Genomic DNA, 23,317 nt, shown 5'->3' with positions numbered 1-23,317 from the left:
TTACAAAACATTAATATTGAGAAATTATTATGGAAATAAAGAGAAACGCACGGACAAATACTGGATTATTGTTCATTTCCAGGGTGGGGCACTACAAAGCATTTATGCTTAGGGCACCCAAATGGCTAGCGCTGGCCTTGACTAAAGGTTCAAACAGTGAAAATATACATTTAAAGGTACAACAGTGGGTTTAAATTGGGGTGGGCCCACAAATGGCTAGCGTCAGCCCTGGCTCTATTAGTGCTTTAGTACATTGGTACTTGATTCTTTCATTATCTCTAAATGACTGAATTACTGAAGTTATTTAGTTTTTGCATCCGTAACTGCATTTACACTAGAAATCAGATACAGAAAAACATGTACAAACATGTTTTTAATTGAATAATCTTAATATTTATCTAGCATTTTTATATGCTAAAGAGAAATGAAAAATTAAATGAGAAATTAAATAAACCTAAATATACATTTGCCACCGCTGGCAAAAAATAACTGACCAAATTCTTTTTACTTAACAGATTAACATGATTTCAAACAGACCTCAAACCTTAAATTGTTATGATTAATGGCAATTTTTTCTCTAGATCAATTAGATGGTCTTTTTAAAAAATGAAATAAATAATGTCATGCTTTTTTAAGGGCTGAAGAAAATTTCACATCTAGATTGCAGCATTTAGACAGATGCCCTTATTGAAGTTGTGAGTGGTTATGGCACAGCGCCCACAGGATCAAAGAAGGGTTCCACTGAGTTTTCAGACTCTATGTAAATAAAGGGTTAACTTGTAAACAAAGTAATGGAGAGTGGTTTGGTTCTAGAGAAACTTAAAGAGTCAGTAGTTCAAAGTGGTGTCGATTGGAACCACACATCACACTCTAAATGCTCCTCAAACAAGTTATTGCAAGAATTTTTTAGGAATGCACATTAAAGATACATGGCTTTACAATATTTGAAAAGGCAAAACATAGTCTCTTAATAACTTGTTCATATTTTATTTTTATATCGTCATTCTACACAGGAATAAACTAGTGGCAGTGGAAAGCAAATAAAATGTCATATTTGTGTTGTAAACATGAAGATGCCTGGTTACATCACTACGACTATGAAGAAATCTGAGTAAATTTTGTAAGAATCTTTTTACACCCAAACCTTCTCAAACTCTGTTTACATTCTACGCACTGGGTTATGCAGAAACATTAATGGAATTCACCTTTAATTTCAGGGTACACTCTCAGGAATACTGTCACTGTGATGGTACCTTTAGTATAGATGTTACATATTATATAAATTTAGATTTCATCTCAAGGACTTGTATTTTGTTTTGTTTTACACTGTCCTATAATGAATGATTACAAACATGCTTCTTCTGGAGAAGAGAATGTAATACAACTGGACTTTAAACCCACTGTTATTCCTGTAAAGGTATATTTACACCGTTTGTACCTTCAATGAAAAATAACATATCTGTACAGTTTTTTCTGAGTGTAGGAAGAAGAGGCTATTCAAAACCAAATCCAGTAGCACTGCTGTCTGATCCTCTAGTACCAGCACAACACAATAATATGCCACTAGAGTCAGTGTCACTGCAGAGCTGGGGATAATCCACCACTCTAATAATAATTCCAGCTTGTGGTGTTCCACTGTAGAACTAAGTGAAATATAGTCACCCACACACACACTACTATTATGTTTATTTCAACTTATATATTGATACACACACATTCTGATTGAAAAAAGAGGCCCAGGTGTCTCGGATATATGATAATGCCTGGTTTCACCTTGTAGACCTTTTAAAGCTTAGTGTAAATATATTTATGTATGTGTGTGAATTGAAAACCAGTTCCATGACATGCTTCCCATGTAAAATATTATTCATGAAAAACAGGTGACAGCAAGCTAAAGTAAATTTTATGGGCCTTGTCCCTTCTCAGCTTAAGGTCCAATATAAAGTGCCCATTTATAACATTGATGAAATGTGCAGGGAGTACAAAGATTCAAATAAGTTCAGAAATAAAGAATCAGGATGCGAGAGAGAGATAGAAGCCAAACATAAAATACAATTTTAACATGTTTAGGATACTTTTAAATAAAATAAAAAGGTCTCAAATAAGAGTGAAAATGAGCTGACGAGCCATGTGTTTACTGCTTTATTTTTCTGATAAACGCGCTGTATTGATCACTGATTAACTAGTCCCACCAGAAATGGCACATTAAATGGAGAAAAAAAATAAAGAGAGGAAAGTGAGAAGAGAGAAAGAAAGGATGAGTGGAGCAGGACACGGTGGTGCTGCTGTGCTCCTAATGCACGTTTCACCTGGAGAACTCGTCAAAGGCATTTATTTTCACATAACAATAATAATCATCATCATCATAATAATAATAATTCCATTTTGTTAACAGCTAACTCGTAATTACACAAAAGGGAAAGGAAAAAAGTCAAATGTACATTTTTTCAGGTGTTTTTTTCTTCTAAGCTTTTATACAAAACCAGGAATGCGATGCCTGTGGCGATTCGGTGAGCGAGAACAGAAAAAAGCCCTTTTTACAATGGTTTTCTTTGTGTTGTCTTGTTGGTGCTGTTGTCTTTGTTTCTCTTCAGTTTGTGCTGAGTTTTTTTTTTTGTTTTCTTTTTTTTATCTGAATTTTGTTTTTCACACCAGGTTACTTTTTGCGCAGTTTTTTTTAAGTAGCTCTCCGTCCCAAATACATCATATTACAGCTGCGTCGTATGTTTATATTTTTTAATGCATTCTCTTTCAAATATGTCCAACAACCCTGCAAAAGGTCGTGCTTGTTTCCCACCGAGAAAAAAACGCTGCTGAAGGAGACCTCTTTGAAAAACAGCAAAGAAAAAGGGAGAAAGGAAATAAACAGAAAAGAAGGGTTATATATATATATATATATATATATATATATATATATATATATATATATATATATATGGGTTGATAATCGGGACTTTTTCATGTACAGTCACTTCTTGATATATTAGTAAATGACAATTCCATTGTTTAAAAAGAAAACAAAAAACTTAACATTCATAAAAAGCACAATTTTCCAACATCTCTGCTCAAATGGAAACCAATTCATTCAGCTTGGTTTTGATGTGAAATATCAGTCCCAGTTGTGAGTTGGTGACTGGAACCAGACATCCAAAAAGTTTAATGCTTCTAGAAGTTATTACAAAAAAGTGGAGTGGTATGCAGAATGTTACATAGCACAATAGCCTCCAAAGAGAACATTTCATACTACTTTCATGTTCCAACTCACTCATTCATGTTTAGCAGGGGGTAGATTCTCCACAAGGAGGCACACACAAGTAGGTTTAGCGCTTCGTAACTGTAGCAGGTCACAATGTTATTGTTGTACACACAGAAATGCCTGGTTCCACTTACCAACTTCATAAAGAAATCTTATTTAAAGTTTCTCTACAATTGTTTCACACCAAAAACACTCTGATCTCAGCCAGTGCAGAAAGTCTGAGAAATGGGTGAAATTCCCCTTTAATTTCAACACTTTGCAGAAACAAAGTAATAGTAATATTAGAAATATGGGTGTTTTCTTTCTTTCGTTTTTCAAAAGATGTACACAAACACACCAACAGACTAATCGGACATACAGCTTAAAATCAAATTATTTAATAAAGAATTGATAGCATAAAAGCCTCCGAAAAAAAATAGATTCAGCTCTTAACTTTTTTTCCCCCAAATCTGCTGAGGCAAATTGTATTCATTCAACATAGAAACCATACATGACTGATCAAATAAAGCATAAAATACTTCACTATAGGATTAAAAATGCCCCCATCCAAACACTTAAATCGGAACGCAACCCTTTTTCAAAAGATGTTTAGGAGGATGCCAAATATAGTTAACAAAGTGCATAAAAAACCTTTAATAAAAAAAAAAAAAAAAAGAAAAGAAAAAAAAAGATCTTTTGAACACCAGTGTGAGAACCAGAAATATCCAAAAACGCAAGGTAAAAAAAAAATAAATAAAAAACTTAGTAATGATAGAATGTGAGTGGTGCTCTTTGACATCTCTCACTGCAAATATGGTCTATGTTCCCATAGGTGCACTTGAGTTCTATCTAGTGCACTTCTGAGAGGCCCTAGAAATTTTGACTCTGATGATAAAACACATTAGCATACTAGCATATAAAACAGGTGTTAAAATAGAACACCACCCCATTAACATAGTATGCATAGAATTTATAGTACACTATATATCCAAATGTGGCTCAAATGGTTAAAAAAAAACTGACAAGGGAAATATAATTGAATACCTCTGGCCTAATAATTCTCAAAATAGTAGAAAATTTTGCTGCAGCTAAGGAGGACAAACTACCAATTAATACCTTTCATTTTAGTAGAAATGATGGATTAGCAGATTCAAACAAAGTTTGGGAAATATAATGTATACAGTACTATGCACTCTATATGTACTATATGTTAGAAACACAGCCTACAACACTGGCGATATGGCGAAAATAAACAAACAGTGAAATTAAATTCAAGCCTGTGATTTCAAATATGTAATAGAAATTTTTAAATAGTTTCAATCCAAAGCTTCATGCCTTGTAAAAACTGATGCTATGGTGTCAAATTCAGTACTGATTTATTGTCTTCATTTTTGTACATTTCTAGACTTAAAAGCCATGATACTACTATGCAGGTATAGCAGTCACCAAGTTTGTTCAATCAAATAGTGGATGGGATTTAATATAAAAAAAGTAACTAAAAGAATAATTACAAAAAAAAATTTATATAAAGAAATTCTAAATTATACTTTTCTGTAAAATCATTGTTTTTGTATGAAACACTTAAAGAACAATTACTATCACCAGCAAATCATGCTGGATAGGCACAATTTCAATGTGTGTGTGTGTGTGAGAAAAAAAAAAAAAAAAAAAAAAATATATATATATATATATATATATATATATATATATATAATAAATGGTTTTCTTGAAAACTTGTTCTCAGGTAGCCAACAGATACATCCTCTGTACAAAGAAAAAAAACCATTCAGAATGGAATGGTCTTTAAAAAGGAGAGAACAAAAAAAAAAGGAAAAACAAAAACTACAAATAGGGAATATCAAGAGAACACAATTTCATTATAAAAAAGTAGATTATGGCAGCAGCAGCAAAAAAATGAAATGAACTGATTTTTTTATGTTTTTGCATACAACCAAAATGTTTATCGCACAAAACTCTGTTTTACGTTGGCAATGTGGTATTAAACGCTCAAATAGAGAGACTGCTTCAACATCCGAGTTTGGCAACAGAAGTCTAGGTAATCATTCCTCTTCTTGGTTTTCTTAAATCATGATTGGGCGTAGAGGTTCCTAACTGGTTATGATTTTATCTATTGGCAATGATCAGTATCCGGCTTCGAATTAATCTGCCTTCTTGTCTCTCTTCGACATGTACTTATAATCTGAAGGTGTAATATTTTCATGTTTTCTTTGTTGTTGTTCTCGCGTTTTAAATGCGTGTGTGTGTTTTTAAAGTGCTTCTCCCTGCAGCACTAGACCATGGCACGGTATGGTCCCTGCATCTTGAGGAACTGGATGATGAAGGAAGGACCCCCAGCAACGATCTGAGGCGGCAGGTGGCTGAGGGGGCAGTTCTCAATGCTCATAATTGATAGCTTGCTGCACAGCGCCAGCTCAAACGGCAGGCTATGGAGGTTGGGGTTGTCATTCAGGTAAAGCTCCTCTAGGTTCTCCAGTGTGCCTGCATAGAAAAATATTTAATTTCAAAAATAAGTAACTGCAAATGGATCCAAATTTAATGTGAATTTTAGCCTTTTCTTAAGTAAATGTAAGTTTACAAGGAACTTAAAAATAATTGGGCTGCCAAAGTAGGTAGGGTGGTGTGTAATTATTATGTCCAAACTTTAGCATTAAAAGTACATTTAAAAAGTGTATAAACTTTGTAATGAACAAAAATAACATTAGTATAAACCTATAAAAATATATAGAAAAATGCACAACAATATAAATTAAAACCTATCCTTTAAAAACACTGGGTTCGTTATCCAAACTTTTTAAAACCTTCCACTTCACCAAGACACATGCTTACCTTATTAACTGCCCCCGGGTTTATGCTACTAAGAGTGAAATTATACTTGTTTTGTCACTCAGACCTAACAAAACCCCTTGATTGCTGGGGAACTTTGCATTTGTGTGTACTCACCAATCTCCTCAGGTAGGTGCTGCAGGAGGTTCTCTCCCAGCCCCAAGTGAGTCAGATTGGTCAAGTGACCAATCCCCCTTGGTAATGTGGTCAACTGGTTATTGGTCAACACAAGTTTCTGAAAAGGAAAAAAAATCAACATTCATTCAGAAGCACAGAATATATGAATAGCCTTGGAGACAATACACAGGTCAGTGGGTTTAATGGGAGTGTTATCTGTGGGCTAGCTTTAAGTCTGAGCCCAAAAATTAGCCTCAACAACCCCTTTGTTTTGACTTCTTATGCACTGTGTGGGCATTTTGTTTTTGTTTGGTGTGTGAGTATTAGGAGTATTACTGCATTGAATAGTATAACTTGGATGATCACACCACTACTCTAAACAGGTGTTAGGTTTCCTGCTCATGTACCAACACAACACCACACTATACGCTTAAGAGTCCTAACATAGTATTTACCTACCACTGTGAAAAAAGAATAAAAGGTTCTTTCTATACTATTAATGTATTTTTCCCAATTTTTTTGCCCTGCACACTCAGGTTCAACTGCCACTTCATTAGTCAATGCACTTTGAATATCCCCACCATATAGACTAAATATTATTAATGAATAAGTTATGAATAAATGGTTGTTACTTGTAGGTCTTTAAGGTATGCAATCTCATTCGGAAGGGACTCCAACTTGTTCTCCTCCAAGTCAAGCTCACGTAGTTTACGCAAGTTACCAATTCCATGAGGTAACTTCTTTAGAAGGTTATTAGACAATATGAGAACCTGTTTAGGTGTAAACCAAACACAGAAGTTAATAGAGCATGGAGAAGGAGCCAAGCTAATATCTCATTAACGACAGGTCATGTATACAAATATTAAATAAGTGATCCGTCATTTTCTTTCACATTCTATGGCAGGTTATTAAACGTTTGAATTTTGAATCACAATAATTGAATTTTTGAAATACTTTTTGAAAGCTGTTCTATACCAGTTAGTGTAACTAAACACCATAATGTCTGAGAAATATATGTACACCACATTATTTTCACTTTATTCACATTGTTTTTTTTAACTTTAATATAAAAAAAAATAAAAAAGGTTATTTTCCAATTGACTTTTGGAACAATTATTTGTTACTTGATTTGTTACTTAATTATTTGTTACAATTGTTAATTGACAATTATTTTTAACATTTTTAATGTAATTTGATTTTTCTTAGCTATACACTGTTGCTAGGGACCCATTACTATCACTTAAAAATACTTCTTTCCCTGATTTATAGACAGATGAAAGAAATTCACGATGTCCATAAAACAGTTGGTTCAGCCTATTTTTCAAAATTCACTCAGTAGAGTCCCTCTTGCTTACACCATTATGCCTTTTATACACAGGACTGCCATCTCCCTTTGGGGGAGGTCTCTGGTAGCTTAAGTTAAAAAAAAAAAAGCTTGAAAAGATTTAAAATAAAAATAAAAATAAAAAATGGTGGCATTTAAAACTTTAACGCATTGATGTGTTAATTGTGACAACCCTTACAAATATTAATCAATTTCATGAATATTATTTAATATTTCTTGGTGGCAAAAGTGAGTCTTCTCTTTAAGAAGAAGATTCAATGCCAGCATAATACATCAAGACAACATCATTCATTCCCAAACCAAAAAGCAGGTCTATCACCATGAATTTAGCAGTGTCAGAAAACCAGAAGTGCACCATACCTCAAGGGAGGCAAGGCCGCAGATATCCTCTGGGATCTTGGTCAGCTGGTTGGTAGCCAGATTCAGCTCCACCATGCTGGTCCACGTGCCGAAGTCCAGTGGCAGTGACGTCAGCTGGTTATCCTTAAAGTGACAGAGAACATAAAAATGTTAATTTAAAGGCAAAGTTCACAATAATGATAAAAATAAAATGTAATATAATGTTACATTGGGTAAAAAGAAAAAAGAAAACACTCCAGTATGCTAGGCTTTCTCTCTCTCTGCTCACAGAAGAGAAAAGGCATCTGGAATTTTTTAGACAAATGAGAGAAGGATATTGCTCCATGGATGTGTAATATTGACTTTTTTATTTTAGCTGTTTCAGATTACTTAAGGGGGAAATGTCTCCAAACTCAAGAGAACATAAACAAAACAGGAGAGAACAGGGTTTCCCAATTCTAGATGTCCCCTTTAAGTGTGCTGTGCAGTAAGACTTTGTGGAAATTTAAGTTAGACTTGTAGTATAAAGAATAATGAAAATCCCATCTCACATGTTATCGCTACAGTGCTAAAATATGCCACATTGGTATTGTGTAATTTCATGGGTGTCCGCATTTCTAGAACTAAAAAATACACATGTGGACCTATCATAGAATGACTGCATAAACTGTACTGTAAATAGGAGCTAATTGCACACCAGCCCACTAGGACATAATGTTAATTAGTTTTCTTGATTTTTTTCTAAATACTTAACTAGATAATACAGATTATTTTTGCATACATTAAAAATATACATTTTAATATGAGGCACTAACATTTTCCTGGTGTGTTTTGTCCTTTCCTGACTGCTAAAAAACTTCACTATAACATGTAATGCATATTACGTACATACACAATAGTCATGTTATTTTTGGCCACAGACTCTTCTCACATTAAGGGACTAATTAACATGGCCATTAGGTGGCACTGCGTGTAAGAGTTTCCTCCGATACAAAGCATTTTACCTAGAACCACTAACAGTCTCGCATTCGATGAGTCTTCTTAAAACTAAGAAAGCCAAGAAAAATGGAGAATATGTCAAAATCTTTATCCCCAAGGTGTGATTTATCATACATCCAAGATTATTTTTTTCAGTACAATAAACAAATTCTACTTTGAATCACACATTATACATTCTGCTGCAGCATCACCATTTGTGTAGGCAACACAGTCAACACTGCCTAAAAATAAAGGCTAACTTGGCTTTGACCCAAGTTGGTTCAGTACGAACTGACAGCATCATGCTATTGTCAGTACAACCATGAGCCAGGCTCAATTCTCCTACCCTTAGCCTGCTGGAGGGTGATAAGAGTTACAGTAACCAATATCTAACAAGAACTTGGTAAATAGCACGAGTATTATTTAAGTTGCAAACATGTCCTGGTGATGGGGTTAAATGAGGGAACACATGCCGACATGGGGAAAACACACTAAACTCCTCACAGTCAGTCACCCGGACCGGGGCTTGAACCCACAACAACAGGACTCTATAGCTGTGACAGTGACACTGCCTTTTGTGCTGCTCCAAAATTACTAGCAATCATTATCTGACTTTCACTGAATGGTAAAATGTTTATTATCCTTCTTATTATCCGTCCATATTTCTCTTTGGACAGCAACAATATAAACAAGGGCTGGCAACATGTATATCACAGTATAGTTCTTAATTTCAATCTATATGATATAATTCCAATATCAATATCACCAATATTGGGGGGGGGCACAACAGAAAAACTGCCAAGAACTAAATGACATCATATTCATTCATTATATGTAACCGCTTATCCGGTGCAGGGTCGTGGTGTGTCCAGAGCCTACCTGGAATCATTGGGGGCAAGGCAGGGATACACCTTGGGGGGGTGGGGGGAGGCACCAGTCCTTCACAGGGCAACACACACATTCACTCACATCTACAGCCACTTTTGAGTCACCAATCCACCTACCAACGTGTGCTTTTGGACTGTGGGAGGAAACTGGACCACAGGGAGGAAACCCACAACGACACATGGAGAACACACCAAACTTCTCAGACAGTCACCTGGAGTGGGACTTGAACCCACAACCCCCAGGTCCCTGGAGCTCTGTGACTGTGACACTACCTGCTTCACCACCATGCTGCCCACATGGCATCACAATCAAACATAAACCTCTTAGATTAATAAATATTAATACATTTAAACTATCTTAAAAATTGTGTGCAATGAACTGACGGCAGTGACATGTAAAATACATCAGTCAGTGACAGATGCTGTGAATAAGGTATACTTAAATACTGAAAATGTGTTTGAAAATCATATTGTTATTGAAGCTTTTTATATTACAATATATATTGATACTGCAATATTGTCCAGTCCTAATATAAATTACTGTCAATATACTGTATTAAAAATACACTGAGAAACTCATAATACAACACATTTAAAACTTTTCCTGTATTACACTGACTGAAGCATGACTTATATTTGCTTTTATTCATACCAACACTGAAAAGAGTACCTTGTCATTGGACAAGATGCTCAACATTCAGTGACTATTAAGAGGGGTTGTTGGCTCCTGTAATATCATAAATTTAAAATGTGCATACAGTCAAGTCATCCAAGAGGAAAATTCAAGGTTGTCCAGTGGGTTACCAGACAGGTCCAGTCTACAAGGTTAGATAGAGAAAAAGATAAGAGACAGACTTGCTGCAATAACCTCTAAAATCTTCAAAACATTTGGCTGTTGGTTTTGGTCAGGTTTCATTTTAAATGTTCATGTTTATTGGGCTTGGTCAGCTCCCAACCTCATATTTGTGTGCCATATAGTCCATCTTTTTCCTAAACTTTATTCTGACTTGTATTTATATCTATTTCAGTTTTTCTTTATGTTAAATATTTTATTAATCTGGCAGACTGGAGTCATGTTTTCAGATAACCCATGTGATGAGTTAGTAAATTACAGATACCATTCAATTAAAACTTATTAAATGTCAGCCTACTTGCTCTAACTATAAAGTACAGCCCAACAAATGGCTTCATGTTGCATTTTTTACTTAAGACTAAATTCATTCATTCATTGTCTGCAGCCACTTATCCAGTTCAGGGTTGCGGTGGGTCCAGAGGCTACCCGGAATATCTGGGCGCAAGGCGGAATCACACTCTGGAGGTGTTGCCAGTCCTTTACAGGGTGACACATTCGCTCACACCTATGGGCACTTTTGTGTCACCAATCCATCTGCCAATGTGTTTTTTGACTGTGGGAGGAAACCCACACAGACACGGGGAGAACACACCAAATTCCTCACAGACAGTCACCCGGAGCGGGACTAGAACCTCCAGGTCCCTGGAGCTGTGTGACTGCTGCACTACCTGCTGCGCCACCATGAATTTTGCACAATGCAATGCTAGATTAAACTAAATCTTGAATATGCATTAATTGCCTTGTGAACATCTCTGATTGGAATAAAATATATAGCTGTATTCACACTGTGATCAAAACTTTACTGAAATTCTAACACACAAACTCTGGCTGGAGGTGAATTTCCCCACCCACCTTCCTCACCTTTTTTTGAGCTCACTGAGGGACATTCCTGTGTTGTACGCTTGTTAATAAAACCCGTTATACACCACACATCCTGTCGTGATTTTAGTATTGCTCAGAAATCCTTATGTTTTAAGGAGGTAGTGAAGACAAAAGCAGGGACATTCCGGCTCATGAAGGCAGACTTTTACAGCTAGCAACTTACTATGAAAGACAGAGCCGGAATTTGTAGGCCATGAAAATCTGGGTTTAAACACCTAATCTCCCCCACCCACATTCTCCCCACCTTCATGTTGAGCTTGCTGAGGACCTTTGCACGGGAGAAGATGCCAAAGGGGATCTTGTTAATCCGGTTGTGCTCCATGTTTAGTGAGTAGATGGTGGAGAACTGTGAAGGGCCGCCTACTGGGTACGACTGGAAACAGTTCCGTGCCAACGTTAGACTGGTCAGATTCACCAGGCTCGACAGGAGACCCTGACCACAGGAACAAAATGTCAAGCAATGATCACAACCAAACATCAAAACAGCTAAGCAAACTTAACTTACAGTATATGGCTAAACATCAGTTTTTTCACAGTTTCTTGTGAAATAATTTCAGCATTACTAAGGACTTACAGCAGTAAAAGCTCATGCACAGCTCATCCAGAGTGACACATTTAATTTCTTACAGCATGTATTTTATTTAAAATTATAAAAATTATTTTATTATAAAATTATCTTTCTCTCAAGAACAAATAATCCCTACTGATCACATGTCCTTATCCAGTTTCTCATCCATATAATAGTATTTTCTTTTTTCACAAGATGAAAAAACAAGTTGTGTACTGTGATTAGTAGGGATGCACCGATACCACATTTTCCTGTTCCGATAGCGATATTTCAAGTATCTGCCGATACCGAGCATGGATATCGACACCAACTCTATCCATTTTAACTGCTAGAAAGATGCCTATAAATCTAGATATTTATATTGCTATACTTACAGATTTTATTTTGTTAAAGCAGTGTTCTGTACCGCTAATAAGATATAATAAGCTGGAATGAAGAACCTTTACTTCTTTATTAACTGCACATTAAATAACATAAGTTTCAGAGCCGTGAGGAGAGGGGAGGGAAAAAAAAAAAAATAAATAAATAAATCAATATTTCCACAATGCAGTAATGAGTACAAATAGGAAGACATAGTCTAGACCAGGGGTGGGCAATCTTATCCGCAAAGGGCCGGTGTGGCTGCTGGATTTAAGTCCATTCAGGCTCAAGCACACCTGATTTCACTCCTTTAATTAGTTGGCTTGAGTTAAACAAATGATCATGTGACCTCCTGGTTGGTTGGAACAAAAACCAGCAGCCACACCGGCCCTTTGCGGATAAGATTGCCCACCCCTGGTCTAGACTGATTGAACAGCTTTTTACACTGATATTTGTCATGACCGTGAAATGCACTTTCTTTCGCAGCATATGAAATGTTTTTTTCAACCCGAATTTGGATGTAGCCAAGTAGTGTAAACTCTCCAACTCTAGGATGAACAAGTCCCTTCAACAGCCAATGAGAACAGAGAACAGAAAGTAAACACGGGCATGCAGTGGAGCTCTACAGTGGGGGACGGATTAAACGTTAAAACTATACACTTAGCCCTGGATGCATATGTCCCCAAATAATGAGTATTAACTGTAGAAGAACATAGTGCCTCAAACAACACTCCGTTACAGCCTTTATTCCAACTGAATTCAAAATTTATTTTCCACCTTAAATGACAAAACAGTGGCGCTAACGCTGCTTCTGAACCATTTAAGGTGGAACTATGTGCTATTCTGCTAATTTCCAGCTTCCGCTGCAGTGTGTAGAGACCACGCTGACTATTTTTTTCCATCCACGAACCAAAGACATTTATACATGTTTTTTTCTTTGTGGATCTACACAACTAGCAGCACAAACAACACAGCAAGTTGTACGTCCGTATTTATCTGTTTCTAAAGAAAAGCCAGTTGCATGTTTAGTTGATTAGTGTGGGGTTGTGTAGTGTGTTATCCCCAGTCGTGTAGTGTGAAATATCCATTCTGCTTATAATCTGCTTATAATCTATAAACTTTACATTTGAGCTGCATCTAGCACCGTGGGTGTGTCCTGAAAAGTACCCTGTGCACATGTAGGGGAATAGTGAGTAGTGGGCCATTTCCAACACACCTATACTATTGGTGCTCTCTGTAACATATATTGATACTGTTTTTAAGTGCCAGTATCAGGGCCAATACCGATATGGTATTGGTATCGGTGAAACACTAGTGATTATATTACACTGTAGCATAATGACACTAAACTGGTGATACTTTAAATTTCTATCAGTAGTTTGATCAGAGGACAATGGATCCCCTTTGTGAGTCTTGGTTCCTCCCAAGGTTTCTTCCTCCAGCCTCAAGGAAGTTATACCTTGCCACTGTCACCAGGTTGCTAGCATTGTTCTTCAGATGATCTGTTCTGATACCAATTATGTAAAGCTGCTTTGTGATGTCAGTTGTAAAAAGCGCTATATAAATACATTATTGATTTGATGACTTTGAAAGCCATGTTGTGTGACGGTATTAAGAGTATTTGAAAGTTGGAATTCCATGATGTGTTGTAAAGGATTGGGCCCCAAAGACAGTTTTAGACTTGTTTACCTGTTTAACTTAATTTAAAACCATATATCAATATCAGCATATAAGCAAGTATACTTAGGAAGTGTGTGTGATGATGAAGTGTGTGATGATTTAACTATGCTGTTTGCATGATGCATCATTTTATTTAAAAAAATGTACATAAAATAAGTCTATACACATAGCAGTGGAAAGTTAATAAGTAAATATGCAAAACTAGAAGGACAGTGTTTACTCCTGCCAAATTTTCAAGGTTTATTTAAACTCCTTTTTTACAGTGAGAAGAAAGGCATGGACCCTTGTTCTTACCTCAGGTAGCACAGAGATGTTGTTGTTTTCTAGGTTTAGCTCTTCTAGCTCCCGGCACTTTGCTAACGATCTGGGGATTGCTGACAGCCTGTTGTACCGCAGACCCAGGCGGTTTATACTTGAAAGATTGCCTGCAACAACAATAAAAAAATAAAGTGTTAAACAGCTCTGGCTTTGTGTAGCTGGCTTTGCAGACTCGAGCTGAAGCACTGTCTTAGACCACCAGGTGCTAATAATATTCATAATTTCAGGACTAAATGTACATTTGGTTGAATTGTGTTATTGCAGTTGAAATGAGAGCTTCAGCAAAAGTATATATTGCAGAAGACCATTCAAGACATTTTGGTATTTGTAATGAGAATGTTTGGTGTCAACTGTGAGAAATTGGAGGCTAAATGTGGGTGAGCCACTTACTAGTTTTTAGGATCATGTCAAATCTGTTTAGGGACACTTTGGGATGTTAATTATTATGTGCAATAACATGTAATGTCTGCAAAATACATTATGTAAGAATTAAATAAATGTTAGATTAAGGTAAAGGTGGTGGGACACAAAAAAAAGTGTCAAAGTGTGAAGTGTGCTGCCAAAAAAGTGGTTACTTCAAAGTCGTGGTTGTTGAATCACCATGCTAATGAATTTTGAAGAGCCAAATGTCACATTCTAAACCACCTAATGCTATGTATGAACAAACACTTACACCCAGTCCACTATAAAAATGTACACTATATTGTCAAAAGTATTCACTTACCCATACAAATCATTGCATTCAGGTGTTCCAATCACTTTCATGGCCACAGGTGTATAAAACCTAGCACCTAGCACTTTTTATTTGTGAAAGAATAGGTCCTTCTCAGTAGCTTAGTGATTTCCAGCATTATCATGGTACCATGATAGGATGCCACCTGTACACATTCTTCAGTCAATCGCTACAGACCACCAAACTTCATGTGACCTTCAGATTAGCTCAGGAACAGTGCATCCAAGCCTTACATCATCAAGTGCAACACAAAGCACCAGATGTAGTTTTTTTCAGTGCGAACCATGACGTCGTCTGTGGGCGTGTCGAGGTTCAGTAACTCAAGAAAGAGCTTGATGCCTCAAATCAGAGTTACCTAGCTGCACGGGGTCATTTTAAACGTTTCATATAAATAAATTATAGGAACTAAAACAGGAACAAGCTCCGTTTCTGGGACTGTGTTTGGCGCAACACCATATGCGTTGGTATATTTCTCCACTGTTCACAATTTTTGACCACACTCTTTCACTCTTTACAAACTGAGGGGATTCCCTCAGTTCAGTATAACTATACTGGATACTTATGAAATATATTTTCAGCAGCTGGCAACTGCTTAATGGTGGCAAAGACAAAATGAAATTTTTATAATAAATAAAACGAAATCTTATCATACCAGATGACTTGGCTGACTTTAACACTGTACAGTTTTTGCTTTGTCTCTCTATCTACTATTTCTTTTGTGTATAACTGCAATGTCAGAAAAATAAATGTTCAGCCATTACACTATACTTGTGTTTGTGTGTGCAACTTTGATGCTTCCACCAATACATGTCCTTAATTAGTCACTACTATATACAACTAAATAAAACTACAAAAGCTGCCGATGGCACATAAGAACAAAAAGTACAAAAAAACTAAACTGAGAAATCATGTAACAAAAAAAAAGTCAAAATTGGGATGGTGTTTTTTTTTTTGTGATGACACACAAAACATTTCAGGACAGTTATGGGATGGTTGTGAGAAAGTTATTCTGGAGCCCTGGTATTGAATATAATTCTGACAAAATAAAATGGCGAGTGCACCTTAAAGACATGTTTAAAAATATTATTACTTTTCAAAAATATGCAATACTAGCTAGTATGCTTTAAAAAACTTAACAAATTACAGATGAAATTCAAGTCACGCCAAATGTCAGAGTACATCCAAAACTTAAGGCATCCTAATGCAGCATAGAGAGATAAAATAAATATGGCAGGTGACAAAGCATAGACTGTTCACACTGATACACTGTACATACCCACTTAAACAAGTTAGGGGTCACAACTAAATTCTCAAAATATTTCACTGGCTCAGTTTGACAAGGTTATTCATTTTAGTCCAATAAATCATCATTTGGTTTAAAAAAGACCTTTGTGTCCTTAGTGAATTATATTCCTGACACCTTAACTGCAGTAAGAACATGAGTGATGTGGGAATGAGATACATTCCATAAAACAACAATTTGTATCAATTAAAGTAACAATTTAAGATAATAAAATACCTATAGTCTCAGGTAGGTCTAGAAGCTCGTTGTGCTGTAAGTCCAAGTTGGTAATTTGTGTGCAGTTGCCGATCTCTTTAGGGAGGTGTTCCAGCTGATTGTGGGCCACATCCAGTGTGATCAGGTTACACAGTTCCCCTGCATAGTAAATATATAGAGATATCACACAGATACTAGTTTCTTCTTTTTAAACAGTATACACAAAAACTACTTGCATGCTAGTGTAGAGGACATTATTCAGACTGTTAAACATCTTAAGTGAGTGAGTGAGTTAAAAGCTATGCCTGTAAGCTATACCACACATGGAAATATGATTTTAGTTAAATAAATAAATAAATAAATAAATAAATAAATAAATAAACAGGTACATTGAAAGGGGTCATCAATCGACCTTCTGGAACAATTATAATTACCGATCTCAGCAGGCAGCTGCTTGATCTTGTTCTCACGAATGCTAAGCATGGTGAGCTTGGCCAGGTTGCGGATATCCTTCTCGACCGCGGTGATGCGGTTAAAGCGCAGGTAGAGGGTGGTGAGCGATGTGACACGGTACACCACGGCTGGTATCTCCCGCAACTTGTTGTGCCGCAGATCCAGCATGCGTAGCTTCTTCAGGTTGTCGAGCGAGTCAGGCAGGCTGGTAAGTGAGTTCTCGCTCAAAGCTAGTGTCACCAGACCTGAGAGGCAGCCCACCTCAGCTGGCAGGCTCTGCAGCTTGTTGCTGTAAAGGTAGAGCTCAGTCAGCTGTGTCAGCTCCTTGATGGAGGACGGCAGCAGGTGGATAGATCGCTTGGACAGATCCAGGCGCGTTGAGTTCTCATCCCGGCACTTTCCAAGCTCCTTGATAACTTCAGCGTTGCTGGATTTCTTGCGGATGCCCTGAGCCGGGTTGGGCCTTTTTATCGTGTTATCCACAGAGAAGGCCACGGCGGGTGGAGCTCCACTCGCATCTTTTTTCCCGTCTTTGGCATCTTTCCCTTTGGTTTTGGACTCCTTGCCCTCTTTGCCCAGACTCCCGGGCACCTTCGGCTCTTTCTCCCGCTCCTTACCAGATGGAGCTTTGGCCTCCTTCTCCTTGCAGTCTTTGTCTTTGCCTAAAGCACTGCTCATGGTGAAAGCACTTTGGCCTGACGAAGCATGGGACCCTAAGCCTCTCTGCCCTCTCTTTCTCTCCCAGTCCCTCTCTCAATTGCTTTAAAAGTAAAGATCAAAAATTGGCAGACAGGCTGCTATTCTCCAATGCTTCCATACATATCTTACACTGTGTATATGTCCGTGTGTCCGTTTGTTCTCTGAGAGCGCCCAGGGGTACTGTTGCTGTTAAAACTACATGAAGTTTAAGAGAGGAGCTTGACTGAGCCACAATTCAAAAAAGGAGCCCAGCAGCATCATGCTTGGCTGAACTGCAGTGCATCCGTGGCTGGGTCCGAACAGGGTCAGACAGAGAGGTCGCCAGAGGTTGCATCTTTTAGGTTTGGCTGTAGATAAAAGAAAACTGTAATTAATAAACAGCAGCACCATTGCAGATGACAATAATTAGATGTTGTCTATTTATTCAAAATGAATATTAAATGGTTAAATGGTTACTAAAGCAATGTTTTAGGACAAAGACTAGTGCCCTGGAGAAGCCAAATGTGAGAAATAATACCAAAGTTGGATTCAATAAGAAACACATTTTTAATACTGCTGATCCCAGAAGTGACACAGTTCACTACTTGCTTCTGTTAAGCTCCATGTTCTGGCAAACATACACATTTAGAATTGTGATTGATCAGAGCGCTACAGCACACATTAACAAACAGTGGTAGTAGAGCAAAAGGCCATTACAGAAGACATCTGGAAAAATTCCAGAAAGTGATAATAAACCTATCCTTAAATAACTTTCATAAATGCATGACAACAAAAAAATATTTATATAAATCTAAACTTTAGTCACTATTTCTATTTACATGATAACAAGGCAAGGGCTTGTGTTGTTGGATTATGTCAATTTCCTCTTAACTGCTCAGCTGTGAACTAAAAATGACTGGCAAACCTCAGCACATAGAGTAGTCTTTAAATTATTTCAAAGTTTTGGAGAGGCACTATTCAGCCAACAGCAAATAAATAGAGCATTTTGTCTTGTTTGCCCCAGTTAAAAATACACCAAGGTCATTATTTACCTGGTTTCTAGAGATCTCTGAAACCACATCAGTACAACAAAAGCAAATTATGACACACATAATGCTTAGAGACTTTCATTTGGAAAAGTCCAATGTGTGTCTACGTTTGTGAGTCAATGTGTGTGTGTGTGAGAGAGAGAGAGAGAGAGAGAGAGAGAGAGAGAGAGAGAGAGAGAGATGGTGTGGTGCCTATGTGTCTGTGTATATAACAGGGTGTCACTTTGGCCGTGTTTGTATAGCTATGAATTTATGAGCATGTGCTCATAACTATGTATGTCCGTAAGTGTGCTGATATAAAGCAGTTTCAATTCTGGGTGTGCAAGCATGAGAGAGTTTTCTCATATGTCACAATCATTTTAGCTGACAAGAATTTTGTTTTTAAAAGCCTTCTAGTTATGATAGTTGCACTTTTATAGTGCTGTTCTAGAAACCCAAAGTGCTTTACAATTTATGGGACTTTAAGGAGTCGCCTTAACAACCAAATATATGTACCACAAATACACCAATAAATAATGCAACAGCAGCCAATCCACACCAGTATGCTCACGTGCTTTGGTGAGGCAGAGGCTATGGTGGCAGATTATGCCAGGACATTGGGGTAACACTCCAATTCTTTCTGAAGAAATGCCCATGGATCTTGTACAGTCTCAGAGTCAGGATTTTGGTTTAAATTTCATCCTAGCACTACTGTCACTACACTCGTGCATTAGGATCCATACAGACCACATGGACAGCGCCCCCTGTTGATCCCACCAACAACTCATCCAGTCACCCTAATGTTACTTTGCATCTTCCCACTAATGGCGCTTTTTAGCAGCTTTCACGTTTTTTTTTAAATCGGACTCACAACGGCAGCTTGTAACTTTACCTTGTGGTATTCTGAAGAGGTTTAAATGCTTCTTGGGCCAATGGCAGACGAAAATTTTCCGTGAAAGCTGAACGTGCAACAAGTTAACCTGATCTATGAGAACTGGGGCACGGAGCCGTGTTTAGTCCAAAAACTAAAACATCATGCAAATTAGGGGTGGGCAATATGGCCCTAAAATAATATCACAATATTTCAGGGTATTTTGATGATAACTATATTCATGACGATATGAAAAAATGCTGTCTCTCTAAACGACACTCTTCTTTTGTGATTTGCACCATACCCATTGCTGTGCCTAAATGACTCATGTAATGAATGTATGCCGTTTTTAAAAATGTTTTATTTTGTGATATTATTGCACACAATAAAGTATGGCATAGCCCTAACTTGAATCCACAATGAGTAAACAACGCCTAACTACCGCTGCCTTTGTTGTGGTTTTCAAAGCCAGAGATTCCTGTTAGAGACGGGGTTTTGCGATGTCAGTGCGATGCCCTGCCAGTGGCCAAGCTTTAAGTGTGCCGACTCGACTCATGTCGAGCCGGACGCATGCAGTGGAAAGCACCATAAGTAATTTTTTTTTTTTTTTTTAGGGACACACCAATTTTTAATTTTCTGGGATGATACCAATAATTAGCACCTTGGAGTAGCAGATACCAATATTAATAAAGAATTGTAGTGGATATGATGAATGTGTATTAATTTCTAATAAGAAATTTTGACTTTCTGAAGATGTGATTTTAAATACCCAAGCTTTTGCTAGTTTTCAGAGACATCTCTAACCAAGATCGTAAGGTGAGATAAACCTCCAGAGCAGGCCCGTAAAACCCCCTCCAAAGACCCTTTTTTATGACTTAAGGACCCCCAGGGTCAAGGCTAAAAGAGTAAAATGACCTGAGTTTTGGAAATGACTCTGCAGGCGTCAGATTCATGGCTTTCTTAAACAGTCTTGGACCTTTAAAGCGTGGTCCAGATAGAAACTACAGATTAAGAAGAGCTATAGTTTAACGCTAGCAAAATTTCAACGCCACACCCAGAGCATGAAGGCAACCTTAGACCTCTGACCCTCCAAACGACGACAACGCCACGAAGAGGACTGCTGCACGCACCCTCAGAATGACCTTCTGAGATGTGGAAACCTGCACAGGAGAGACCTGCATGGACGTGCCTCTCTCTCTCTCTCACAAGGCAGCAGATCAGCGACGACGAAGAATCCCCACAGAGACCTTCAGAACACCACCAGCTCCGACGGCTGCGTCTGAAAGCCTCGGGAGAAAATGAACGCCCGTGGTTGCAACCTACAAGGCCCGCGTCTGCAATTCTCCAGGAAGTCGTGCCGGAAGGCACCGTCAGCGTCATGCTCCCCGTTCATCTCCGGATACGTAAGGTCACATGGTTTCATGTCTCTCATGGCTCATGGGTTGGTACTGAAAGTTTGCTGGGATAAACAATAGCCTTTCTTAGAACTTTAGAGCAATAATTATCATAGAGAAATTCCCTCACATATTAATCTCCCTGTTCCCTCATATATCCATAATCCATTTTATTATATGAATGTCTAATCAATATTCATTATTTGATATTATTATTAATAAACCAGTTGTGTGATAAAACCAATCCTTGGTTATTTGTTTGTGTGTGCACCTTTCTTGTATGGAATTTTAACTTCTAGTTCAGATTCCATTTCAGAGTCAAGAACCCACGGCGGGTCAATGAGCATAATTCATTAATAATAGTTAATTCTAGCTACTTTTGCTGTATAATATGTGAAGATGACCTATTTGTCTAAGTTAAAATTAAGACAGGTAAGGACACTACATATTAGTTAATGGCTCCCAAACATGGAGCTTAGCAAAATGAATTAAATAATTAATTATTAATTAAATAATAATGAATTATCATTGACTCCGCTATGTAGTGCAAATGCCACAGCAATGTGTGCATACTACTTCCACTACAGAATAATTGTATATTTTTGTAATTAAAGCAAATTCACTTTGGATTAAAGCAACTAGGCACGGTGGCGCAGCAGGTAGTGTCGCAGTCACACAGCTCCAGGGACCTGGAGGTTGTGGGTTCAATTCCCGCTCCGGGTGACTGTCTGTGAGGAGTTGGTGTGTTCTCCCCGTGTCCGTGTGGGTTTCCTCCCACAGTCCAAAAACACACGTTGGTAGGTGGATTGCCGACTCAAAAGCGTCCGTGTGTGTGAATGTGTTGCCCTGTGAAGGACTGGCGCACCCTCCAGGGTGTATTCCCGCCTTGTACCCAATGATTCCAGGTAGGCTCTGGACCCACCGCGCCCCTGAACTGGACAAGCGGTTACAGATAATGAACGAATTTATTAAAGCAAATAAAAATATTTTTTATTATGGGTTGTCATAGGACATGCCTTTTCTTCATTATTTTTACATTTCTGTACTATCTAATGTTATCTTTTACGTTTTTACTTATTTTTTAATTTTATCTAATATTATCTTTTACATTTATATTTTTATCAAAGATTTGCTGCTAGTTCCGCATGAATGGTTTCTAGAGGGGTCCTAATTAGTGCAGCACCGGGTTCTTCCTCCCAAACTCAACGCTAAACTTACTTGTTTCTCTCTACCCGAATGTGCGCAAGAGCAAGTGAAAGTGCTTGTGAGACCCAGTGGAATGCTCATGACAGGGATCGAGCCAAAGTGCTAGCGAGACTAAGTGGAATCTGCACAAGAGCTTGTGAGCCAAAGTGCTCGCATGACCGTTTTAACACCGTATAGCTTTCATCTGACAATCTTTAATTCAAAACTGGATATCTACAAAAGAGATTTGACTAGCAACAATTCTATTTTGACTAGTTCGAATGACAATTTAATATATCTGCATTTACAATCTGACTTGTAAAAAGAGTAATAAAAGACATCTACAGTATTATTTTGTCAAAATGTCTTCTAATGACGTCAGCAAATTCATCAATTCTGATGAGTTATAAACCCTGAATTACTATTGAAGATATCTCAAATTCAACTAGTCAAAAATACATTTTCAGATATCTAAATTTTAGTCGTTGTCTGCATTAGTCCTGTATGCTGCCATGGTTGCCAGGTGTGTTTTGACCAATTTTGGGCTTACTTTTCTGTAAAGTCACTTAAAAATTTTAGATGGAGGTTGCGTTTTCCTTCCTACCCTTCCCCAAATACATCAAAACTAATCATAATAACAACAACCGATGCTCCATCAATGAGAATTGTTCATATGTTTTATTCATTTACTGGGGAAAATACAATGTAGTGATATAGACTGGAAGAAAAAAAAAAACCCAAAAGTGGTTATTTTTGGGCAAACCCAAGACTTTACTGAAAAGTCACCTATAAAATGCAGTCCTGGCAACTTTTACATGTTGAGAAAATATGCTATGTACATCAGCTACATTGTGACTATTCATAATTATCATTTAATATATCAGAAAAACAAAAGGCAAATTAGTTCAAGATATCTAATTTATTTGATGTATTATGACTAGTTAAAAATACAGTTTAGGATATCTCTAACTTCGTTTTCACTAGTCATTACTTTCATTCAAGATATCTAGAATTTATTTTCAGCTATCTACAATTTAGTCAATTTGACATCATTTACACTAATTAAATCAT

The 23,317-nt window shown here is 37.3% G+C and overlaps 1 protein-coding gene across 1 annotated transcript in view; it reads right to left on the bottom strand.

The window, feature by feature from the left end:
* Positions 1–5,057: 5,057 nt before the first annotated feature.
* LOC136676903 (leucine-rich repeat protein SHOC-2) overlaps positions 5,058–23,317 on the bottom strand; it is a 50,083-nt gene continuing 31,823 nt past the window's right edge. Inside the window, exons 2-9 of the mRNA XM_066654185.1 lie at positions 17,072–18,136; positions 16,659–16,796; positions 14,383–14,513; positions 11,725–11,913; positions 7,902–8,024; positions 6,829–6,966; positions 6,197–6,314; positions 5,058–5,734 (exon numbers count right to left, since the gene is read on the bottom strand). Coding sequence (XP_066510282.1) covers positions 5,526–5,734; positions 6,197–6,314; positions 6,829–6,966; positions 7,902–8,024; positions 11,725–11,913; positions 14,383–14,513; positions 16,659–16,796; positions 17,072–17,768 — 1,743 coding nt within the window. The 5' untranslated portion in view covers positions 17,769–18,136 and the 3' untranslated portion in view covers positions 5,058–5,525. The remainder of the gene's footprint in view (positions 5,735–6,196; positions 6,315–6,828; positions 6,967–7,901; positions 8,025–11,724; positions 11,914–14,382; positions 14,514–16,658; positions 16,797–17,071; positions 18,137–23,317) is intronic.

The sequence above is a fragment of the Hoplias malabaricus genome, chromosome X2, assembly GCF_029633855.1.
Source record: "Hoplias malabaricus isolate fHopMal1 chromosome X2, fHopMal1.hap1, whole genome shotgun sequence".
NCBI lineage: Eukaryota > Metazoa > Chordata > Actinopteri > Characiformes > Erythrinidae > Hoplias > Hoplias malabaricus.
Note: the sequence above shows the minus strand (reverse complement) of the source record. Positions and strands in the feature narration are given on the sequence as shown.